The sequence below is a fragment of the Protobothrops mucrosquamatus genome, unplaced genomic scaffold (assembly GCF_001527695.2).
Source record: "Protobothrops mucrosquamatus isolate PMUCROS unplaced genomic scaffold, P.Mucros_1.0 scaffold_82, whole genome shotgun sequence".
Classification (NCBI taxonomy): domain Eukaryota; kingdom Metazoa; phylum Chordata; class Lepidosauria; order Squamata; family Viperidae; genus Protobothrops; species Protobothrops mucrosquamatus.
Genome location: NW_015386158.1, coordinates 188,212 through 198,978, shown reverse-complemented (window position 1 = coordinate 198,978; position 10,767 = coordinate 188,212). Strand labels below are relative to the sequence as shown.

The 10,767-nt window shown below is 37.7% G+C and overlaps 1 protein-coding gene across 1 annotated transcript; it reads left to right on the top strand.

The window, feature by feature from the left end:
* Positions 1-567: 567 nt before the first annotated feature.
* LOC107285863 (MAP kinase-activated protein kinase 3-like) lies at positions 568-10,396 on the top strand. Its single transcript, XM_015814127.1, has 8 exons — positions 568-719; positions 2,344-2,408; positions 3,025-3,104; positions 3,441-3,567; positions 5,207-5,282; positions 5,495-5,619; positions 7,387-7,472; positions 10,209-10,396. The coding sequence occupies exons 1-8, from the start codon at positions 568-570 to the stop codon at positions 10,365-10,367; spliced, it is 870 nt and encodes a 289-aa protein (XP_015669613.1). The 3' UTR covers positions 10,368-10,396.
* The last annotated feature ends 371 nt before the right edge of the window (positions 10,397-10,767 follow it).

Genomic DNA, 10,767 nt, shown 5'->3' with positions numbered 1-10,767 from the left:
TTCAAATTCTTCCTTCAGAAGGAGATGGGAATGAGAAAAAGGGAGGCAGGGGAGGGAGGAAAGGAAGTCCCGCCTTAGCACTTGGCCACCAAGCAACTCTGCCATTGACTTTGCTTGTCAAAAGGTTGCAGAAGGGGATCACATGACCCTGGAACACTGTGACCATTATAAATATGAATCAGTTGTCAAGCATGCAAATATAAATCACATGACCCTGGGCATGCTGCAATGGTCATAAGTGTGAAAATGGTCATAAGTCATTTCAGTGCAATTGCAACTTTGAACAGGTTTTTTGGGGGGTCATCAAGTTTTTGACACCTTGCTAGGTGGTACTCGAATCCTAAAAGTGGTACAATCGGTAAAAAGGTTGAAAAGCCCTGCTATAGAGCATGGGTGTCAAACTCGTCACGTCACATGACACATCGTGACGTATTGAGACTTTTTTTTTGCATTGCCGGAACTGGGGTGGGCGCGGCCTCCATATGATGCAACCGGCCCACGGGCCGGCAGTTTGACACCCTGCTCTAGAGAGAAATCTATATATTTTCTGAAAAGTCTTGTATAGATATGATGAGAGATGGTGAACAAATTAATATAGTTGATACTATTGGCTGGCTGTCCTGGCAGACTGTCCAGAAGTTGGAAAAGTTGCAGAAGACTGGAGTATATTCAAAGGAATTTGTAGCTATTCTCATTCATCCTAACTATGAAAAGAACTGGTATGGAGGAAAAGATCAGGGTCAAGTCAGAATCAGTGAGAGACAGAGGCAAATCAAATTTCTTTCATCCCAGTTCTAAGACTTCTGTATCTTTTTCTGAACTTTCTATGCATCTGCTCAGATTATGCTTTTCCTCTCTAAGAGTTTTCTTTGTAGAATCTATACTGGGCCAATTTTATATTTCTCTTCAAATACTCTCCAACCTTTCATTTGCTGTTGCTGTTTTATTTTTTCCAGAATTCTGATAGCATCAAAACTAGAGAAATTAATTTTAGCCATCCTGCAGTACTGTCTATTGTGCTCATTTCCAGTATGGTCAAGTAATTATGCTGGTGATTCAGCTTTCTCTGAAAAACTCGCATGTATATTAAACATCAAGCTCTGAAACTCATTCTGTGTGCATTTGTTTTCTTTGTTATCAAATATATCAGGGAGGCACAGGGATGAGCAGCAATTTACAGTCATCCAGTCACAAGTAGGTAATTTATTGCAGCAATGGTCTTGCTGCTAAACATTTAAAATCCCATTAAAGACAGCAGGGTTTAAGTAGTCTGCATGCACGACAAATAACATATTTAAAAATATTTATGAGATATAGAGCAGACAACTGTGTGACTCCAGATACTGAACTTTATTTCCTAGTACTTCAATGAATCATAGCCCATGAAGATACATTCTGGGAATTATGGTTAGCCATTACTGGAGGGCATACGTTGTTACTTGTAGAATGTAACTAGTGGATAAATAAACATAGTATTACAGTAGTCCAAATTAAGGTCTTCCAGCCATGGAAATTTATTTTTTTTTCTGCCCACCTTCTTGGCCATACTCTTCCATCTCCTCCCACTGCAAAGAGACTTCCTTTGTGCATTGTTGTACATTGGATAGGAAATTATATATAAAGGACATGGCAGTAGGCCAGGGATTGGTAGTACCACCCTCTTCTGCAGTATTTTTTAAAGAATGGGCAGGTACAGACAAGGTGTAGTTTGGTGTACAGAGCTTGAGAAGAATCACCTTTGTTTTATGCTTCAAGGGAAGAAAGTTGTAGAGCAGCCCCAACTGCTCTGCAACTTTCCCAAATGCTTTGGCATCTAAACGTAGTTCCTGGATGATATCATGAGAATATTCTTAGTAATTTGACATGCCTGTAAAAGGCTAGAGTGGAAGACATACTTTCCAGATAGCCAGGGACCTTCTTTGTAAGCAGGAAAACTGGATCAATCAGAAGCAGGCGATCCAGAGGCTGCAAAAGCACACAAGCACAGCAAGTCCTTTAGAAATATTTAAGCAATGTTTAAACAGGTCGCAACATGATCGAGATCTTTATGAGTGCTGCAAGGCTAGAGCAGGGGTCGGCAACCTTGGCTCTTTTATGACCCGTGGACTTCAACTCCCAGAATTCCTGAGCCAGCCAAGCTGGCTCAGGAATTCTGGGAGTTGAAGTCCACGAGTCATAAAAGAGCCAAGGTTGCCTACCCCTGGGTTAGAGCAACAGCTTTGGCTGCTATGTCAGATTGGTTCGAGAAACGCATATGAAATGGAGAAATAGTATTACCCGTAAAAACTGAAACTAAGCGCCCTTCTGTGCTTGCACTTTGAATCATCTGTGTCTTGTTCACAGCATGGAGGGAGGGGAACTCTTCACTCGAATCCAGGAGCGAGGAGACCAAGCTTTCACAGAAAAAGGTAGAACATCAAGGAGCTTTTATGAACACATTTTTGGAAGTTAGAATTTAGATAAACTCTTCATTCTTACTATTTTAAAGACATTCTAATCGAATTAAAATTGGTTAACTTTTTCAAAACTGCTGTAGAACGTCTGATTATTTTTATTTCTAAATGCCTGAAAACTCACAGAAATATAAATTTCACTGGGGACATGTGCATTGTTTTTAATGAAAAACCATCCAAATTTAAATAATGAGGCTTTCACATTATAGATTGAAGCTTCGCCAAATACTGCTGTTTATTTCAAAATAATATTTAATAAATAATATTTATTTCAACATACACAAAAGGTGTTTGTTTAGTAATTTAAAAAAAATTGTTCAGTGTATTGCGGGTATGTAATGTACAAAATTTCATGTCAATGGTATTGTTGCCTTTTTAACCAAAGGACTGAGAAACAGAAATAAATTAATTAACGATTGTCATTCTCAAAGCAAAACACAAGTCTTAGTGCTAATTTTATTATTTTTCCCTGACATAAGCAAGCTGGTTGCTACTGTAGTTAGAAACACTGTATATTTCTAAGATACCACAAGAATGCTAATGTGACCTTTCTATAAAATAACATTTCTAGAAGCCTCCGAAATAATGAGAGACATTGGAACAGCTATCCAACATCTTCATGGAATGAACATAGCTCATAGAGATGTCAAGGTGAGAACTGAACGTGTTTACACATGTAGTTACACATGTAAACAGTTGATTGCATAGGCCTGTTTTGACACTGAGAGGAGCAGTTTGAACCAAACATTTAAGTCACACTCTGGTGCAGGAATCCAAGTATCTTTTAAAAGTCAGTCCATTTAAATAAGGGATAAAGAAGGCCTAATCAGTTTAAAACTGGCCGCAATATTAAAATGTACTGATATTTAAAAGTAAACTTGGTTCTAGCTACAAACCAAACATAATTAAAAATTCAGAAGAGATTAGTACCAAGAAAATATCCTGTTAATCTTTATTTGTATTCCTTTTTTATATATACAATTCCAGCCAGAAAACCTTCTTTATACATCCAAAGAGAAAGAATCAGTGCTTAAGCTCACAGATTTTGGGTTTGCTAAAGAGACAACCATACAGAACGCACTGCAGACTCCTTGTTACACTCCTTACTATGTAGGTAAGTTTGGCTTTTTTCCTATCTTCTGATTTATTCATTCTGGAAATCAAGAAATTATTACACTTTCATAAATGCACTCAACTCTTGCTGTTAGAAGTAAAAAGTCAGTTACTAGACAGTTGAGTTCTAACCTATGGATATATGCAATCAGGGCTTTTTTTGTCATAGAACGCCCAGAACGGAGTTCCGGCACCTTTTTGGGATGGAACCTTGTAGGGTAGGCAAGGCGGGTTGTATGACGTGTTTGAGTTCCGGCACTTTTTTTTTTTTTTTTACAAAAAAAGCACTGCATGCAATTATATTAAAGCATACTATAGCAGAGGTTCCCAAACTTTTGGGCAGCAGGTTCCGTGGAGAGAGATTTTTCCATGGACCAGAGGGGGTGTGGTTTCGTGTGCTGCCTGCATCCAGCAAATGGGGTTTTGCTTGTTTGTGCGGAGCAGTTTCTGGCATACTGTGCCAGAGACCCCTGTACTATAGTATATATAGTATACCAAAACAGTCAGAGATCAAATCCAAAGACACCAATCCAGGATTAGAGGAAAATGGGCCCTTTGCATAGTCACAACAGGCTGAGTTAATTTCCATTGTCAGTATTGGACCTCAGCAAGCAATGTAGTGTGCAAATTGGTGTTTTGTGGGATTTGTAGGCAAAAAAAAAACGTCCCTGTAACAACTGACAAATTATACTGATTTAGATTTAGATAACCTTTATTGTCGTTTTTTCCTGTGGGCACAACGGCACACATTAAAAATGAAATTTAGTTGCTTGCTCTCAAGTGTACACATACATAACACACATTTAAAACATACTATATACAACATATGTATAGACCTACACCAGGGGTAGGCAACCTTGGCTCTTTTATGACTCGTGGACTTCAACTCCCAGAATTCCTGAGCCAGCCATGCTGAGGGGAAAGGGAGAGGTTTCCAAGCTGAGCCATGCTGGCTCAGGAATTTTGGGAGTTGAAGTCCACGAGTCATAAAAGAGCCACGGTTGCCTACCCCTGACCTACACCCTTACATATAAGTAACATATAAATATTAATCACTGTCTGTCTTGAATACATAACGGAAAGAGGAAGCTTGAGAGTTCACAAGGTTAATACTGTATGGAACAAAACTGTGGCTGAATCTGGATGTTCTGCTTCGGATACCACGGAGCCTCTTCCCAGAAGGTAACAAGGGAAGAGGCTCCGTGGTATCCGAAGCAGAACATCCAGGTTCAGCCACAGTTTTGTTCCATACAGTATTAACCTTGTGAACTCTCAAGCTTCCTCCTTTCGTTATGTATGTTATGTACTGGAAGGATGGTACAAGCTGAGATCATGCAAGCAAAGCAAAACAGCTCACTGTTCTAGATTTACTATGGATAATCAGTTTCATATTGCTGGTGACACTCGAAATAAAATTTGGGATGTCTGTTTCTGACACTCCCCATATATGCTCATGTACACTAGTTTATATAAGTAAATTATATAAAGTATTTGTTACTGTTGATTAGATTAGATTTAAGTACCTACATTCAATTATATACCAACTGCTTATTTAATAATAAGGAAAGAATAAATATAAGTTAGTGCATAACCAACATCTGAAAAACTAACATTCACAATTCTTTTGTTCTCTTCTTCAGCCCCAGAAGTACTTGGTCCAGAGAAATATGACAAATCCTGTGATATGTGGTCTCTTGGTGTCATCATGTATATTCTGTAAGTGTAAAATTTAAATAACAAGTCAGAATTCTGATATGTCACACATTAGCTCAATATCCTAATGCCACTAATAAATCAGAAAAATTAGTCACTGGATCATTACTCATTCTGTCAGAAGACTCAGCAGCTCATCTGTGACTCTACATGGGACCATATATAGTAATCTTCTAGTTACCAGAAGCTCATCTGTATTTGTCCTTCTTTTGCAGTTTGTGTGGGTTCCCTCCATTCTATTCCAATACTGGCCAAGCCATTTCCCCAGGAATGAAAAGAAGAATTCGGATGGGGCAGTATGGATTTCCAAATCCTGAATGGGCAGAGGTATCTGACGAAGGTAAATGAGTGTTGTGTATGTCTCCATTTAAAACCGCATCACTGATGAGTTTTAAAAAATTGCAACTTTTAGTTGGGTAACATATGTGCTCACACAGACCTTCAAGATACAAGACTGTCTGGTGGTTAAAGCATCAGACTTAGAAAGCTGGAGACTGTGAGTTCCAATCCTGCCTTAGCCATGAAAGCCAGCTGTGTGACCTTGGGCCGGTCACTCTCTCTCAGCCCAACTCACCTCTCAGGGTTGTTATTGTGGACAAAATAGGAAAAAAATGTGGGTTGGATATGTTTGCCCCTTAGAGTTATTTGTACAAATAATAAAGGAGAGATGCAAACAAACAAACAAATAAAATTTGGCAAATTTCATGAATGCACATACCTAACTCATAAATGTTGTAAAAATAATGGTCAGAAACCAAAAAAAATAATAATAGACAAATTGAATTAAATGCCATTTCTTCCAATCTTATTTTAATATTAGAGAGAAATGTAGATGTACTGGGCCAGTAGAATATAAGCAAAAATGTATTCCGGGTAACAAATATTCTATTGCTCCACCAGTATGCCTCTTAATGTCTGGTTTTCTTTGTAATTAGCTGGTTTTCTTTGTAATTAGTATGTTTGTCTAGAGCAGGAATAGGCAATATATGGCATTCCAGAAATTGCTGTCTGTCTGACCACTACCAGCAACCATCACTATTTCTCATGCTTTTTAGGATGCTAAGAATTAAGAGCTCAGTAATATCTGGGATACCACAGCCTGCTTACCTCTAGCTTAGTACTAGATTATTGACAACAGTTGCTACTTCCAGATGTGAGATTCCATATAATAAATAATATTATACAGACATGTTCAAAATTTGTAAATTGCTCAAAAATGCATCATCCTGAGATGATTTTTCCTGCTTGGAGCCAAGTTTGCCTCATCTGGGCTAGCAAATCTAGTCATCTTTTGAGTGCCAAATTTCTGAACTGTTCCAGGCTTGGCAGCAGTGGATGACATGTCTCCTCAACCAATGGAAAATGGTTCATTCGGGAGTAAGGAATCTTTGGCCTTTCGGATATTGGTTATGCTGTCTGAAACTGAAGTCCCACAACACTTGGAGAGTCATAGATATCCTATCATAGCTTAAAGAAATCAGAGAACTGATTTAGAGTACCAGATTGGAGGAGGGTGATCCAATGATTTCAGTTTATAGAGCTCTCTAATTCCACATCATGTCCCCCCCCTTTCACATTTCTCTCCTCCCTGAAGAATTAAAATATTGCAGCAGTTAGGGTATTGATTTAAAACTGAGGAGAACTGGATATATTTGTCAAATTTATTTTATTTGTCAAATGTATATGGCCTTCTCACAAACAAATAGCTCAAGGAGGTGTATCACAAGGCTAAAAACAGTTAAATTAATAATTAGTAAAACAATATCATTATTAAAAACATTTAGAAACTATAATAAGCTATGAAGATTCATTTGGTACCAGTAATATATCTTATCATGGCTGCTAACTTTAGAGAGGAAATTGCTATGCATGGTCTTGTGCTTCTGGGTGAAAGGCAGGATATAAATGGGAAAGGATAAGCAGTTCTTAAATATAAGAATATGAATATGACATATTCATTCTACAGATAGTTATAGGTGCCATTTTTTCTAATTTGACAGAAGAGGAAAAGCGACTAGAGTGCATGAATATTCTACAATCTTTTTCTTGTATAATTTTACAAGCTCTTATTGCCTAAGTTATGTTTCTGTTTGTATTTTTTTTTTAGCCAAGCAGCTAATTCGTTTATTGCTGAAAACTGACCCAACAGAGAGAATGACCATTTCTCAATTTATGAATCATCCCTGGATTAATGTGAGTCCTGCATGATGGTCTGCCTGTGTCTTGATGTGGGTTCTAGGCAGCCTGCTGAGAAGATTTAGCATATTACTAATTGAACTAAGGCTCTATCTATAAAAAAAAATATAATTTCTCCATCACTATGAGGGAACGCTTGGAGGGTAGAGGGAAAAAACCTCTCTGTGAGTGGCAGTCAAGGACATTACACCCCCAACCCAACTGCTCTCAGCTAGATTTAGCTTTCATTGCAGTGCACACATTCTCTTTCTCTCATTTATAAAAAGTTACATTACCTCATCAACGTAGGACTTATTATTAGACCTCCGAGGCACCATCGTGCTACACAGTGTTGATATGAATAGAGACCTCCTGCGTTGAGGGCGTTCTCAGTTTTTGGCAGAGGACTGGGAAAACTCAAGATAGGGAAGGGGGAGGCTTAAGCACAGCTCTCTTAGAAAATCACACCAGAGTTGTTTCTGATGGAGATGCCAGCTAACTAAAAGGCTCTGGGAGTGGAAGAGAGCAAGCTGTTGCTGAAGCTATGAGTTTTCCATCTGCATTCTGCCAGGCAAAAGACACCAACATTTTCTGTATTGGATTCTCACATCTATCAGTGAACTTCAGATAGCTGCTATAAAAATGTATTTATATCCTTGCTAAAGAAAATCAGTCTAAAGAGATTAAATGCCTTGTGTACTCTTTCTCTTAAAAGGGACAAAGTTCAGGAGAGCAATTTGAGTGCTACATAGAGCAAATGGTTTGAGTAGAGAGCTATCATTTCTCTCAGCCCAAAGGGAATGTAGGCTGAAAAGGAATCTCAGTCTCAATAAGAAGGCCTCAAAGTTAAGCAGATAAATGAGTTGAGCCTGTCTAAGAGGAGAAAGTCCTGCTTTCCTTCCAGTCACCAAAGTCAAAAGTGAAGTATCAAGTTTTAAATTTTAAATTTATAATATAAACAGTTCTGGAGAGTCTTAGAATTTTTATGTCTCTGTTTCTATGTCAAGAAACTGTTCTAGCATCTGCCATTCCTCTGAGCCAGAAACCTAGATCGAACCACATGTGGAAACACTGACATAAGTCATAGTGCAGAACTGGTTAATTTGGACATAGAGATGTCAGTTGATCAAGAAAAAGTGTAGGCTTAGCCTTTGATTCAAGTGTTGGGTCAACCTCATTGTAAGCAGAATTTACAAACTAAAATGTAAGTGTAGCTATGATAAGAGCTTTGTTTTTAAAACTTATCTTCCTGACAGTTCCAGTTCTCATTCAGTTATGTGGCCTATAAATAAAAACATTTAAAAAAGGAGAATGGGACCTTGATGTTAAGAGCTGCAGAATTTCATACTGAGATAGAAGGCAAAACTAAATTATGTTACGAACAATACGGTTTTGAGCCTTATTATGAGGTGTGAGATTTACTTTGGGGAAAAGGTCTATCTGGAAGCTGAGAAGCAGAAGGGGATATATGTTGTACTTTTCCCTGCTGCTGCAAGCCTATCCTCCTGTTTCCTGGGGGAAGCAGGAGGAGCTCAAATGTGTTTTTCTCCTCCAGTTTTTAGGAAGTTAATTGCCATATTCTTTTGGAAGTTATGCAATTTTGTGATTATGAAAAATACGACTGTCTCCCAAAATGCAGCCGCCTACACTCTTTCTCACATAGCTTAGAAGACTTCAAAGATGTAAAATTTGTGCTGAAGAAAAAAATTCTTGTCAATTACCAATCACACAGTTGGCAGACAGTGTTCTTTAGTAGAGACAACTAAACGAAAAGAATCGTTAGGTACCACCACGGTGGTTGGGGAGAAGTGTGATGGGCTCAGGACGTTCTTCTGTTTCTGGTGACCCTACTTCACTTCCATTGCAAACACAATGTGTTGAGTTGGGTGGAGATGCTTCTTTTTATGGATAGTTGAAAAAATGATGTTCTCTCCAATTGTTTATAACCCCAAGTAGCGTGAACATACCTTCAACTCATTATTTTTTTTGCACAATGGTTGCTAAAACATATGCAGATAATTGATTGAGAGAATTACTAGTTAGGCACAGAAGGACAAGCAGGGTTTAGTGGTAGGGTGGGTGTTTATTTTTTTATATAAACTTTAGCAAAAATAGGCCCGCAGTGGCTAAAAGCCAGGAGTTTTACTTTAATTTTTCTTTAGTATGCTTTTTCAAGGAAGTTTGGAGGTTTTTGTTTTTTTTTAAATAAATGTGCTAGATCTGTCTAAATACTTATACTCTTTAAAAAAAATCTTCTGTTCTTTGGAAAATAATGGAAAAATTGTACCGTTGATGTTTGTCCAAAAGTTCTGGGGGGGGGGCTACAACAAAAGCATGTATATCACTTGTGAGGTATCCACCGTGATTCACTCAGATCCAACAAGAATAGGTAGCTTGGTCTTTCAGATGTTTTGGACTTTCAGTACCCACTTCACTCTGTCACAAGTGTTTTCTGGAAGTTTTCCAATGCCAGGTTGTCTTTGACATAGGAAAACATTAAATTCCAGATACACATGGACAGCATTAAAAATATATTACTTTGCTGAATGTTCCTTATAGGATTCACTAATATGTGATATTTAATCCTACATATAAATTTTTTATTCATTATGATCTACTACATCTGGTATATAACTTTTCTGGGGGAAACTCTATAGTTGTTACTCTTGGCTGAGATCCTTCCTTCTGTAGATAATAACAGAAGATGGGACTTTTTTTCCTTTAAATTTCACTATTACTTCTTGTGTATTTTAGGAGGAAATGACTAGCGCTTTGGCAACCATGAGAGTAGACTATGATCAGGTAAAAATTAAAGATTTGAAAATATCCAACAATCGACTCCTCAACAAACGGCGTAAGAAACAAAAACAAGGAGGCAGCTCAACTGCATCAGCTGGCTGCAACAACCAATAAAGATGAGAGAAATAAAATGAAATTATGAATTGAACTGAAATAATCTCACGCACAACTGAAACACAAAAAAGTGTGTGATAAGAACTTTTTATTTCAACGCACTGGGGTTTTTTTCTACGAATTTGTTTTTTAATCATTCTATTACATTTTACTATACTTTACCTAAGGAGCTGCAACAAACCTTCTATCAGTGAAGTTTGGATAAATAAATATTTCTTGTGGTAATGCGGGTTCAGTGCTCACAAAAGCACAGTCACAACAAGAAAATCTAAATCCCTTTTTTCATATAAAGCAATTAGAGCATCCATCTGCTTAACTCTCAGATGAATTCATAAGGACATAAACGTGCTTAATTTAGACTGGATTATGCTGAATCCATTCAAGAAATAGATTAAACCAT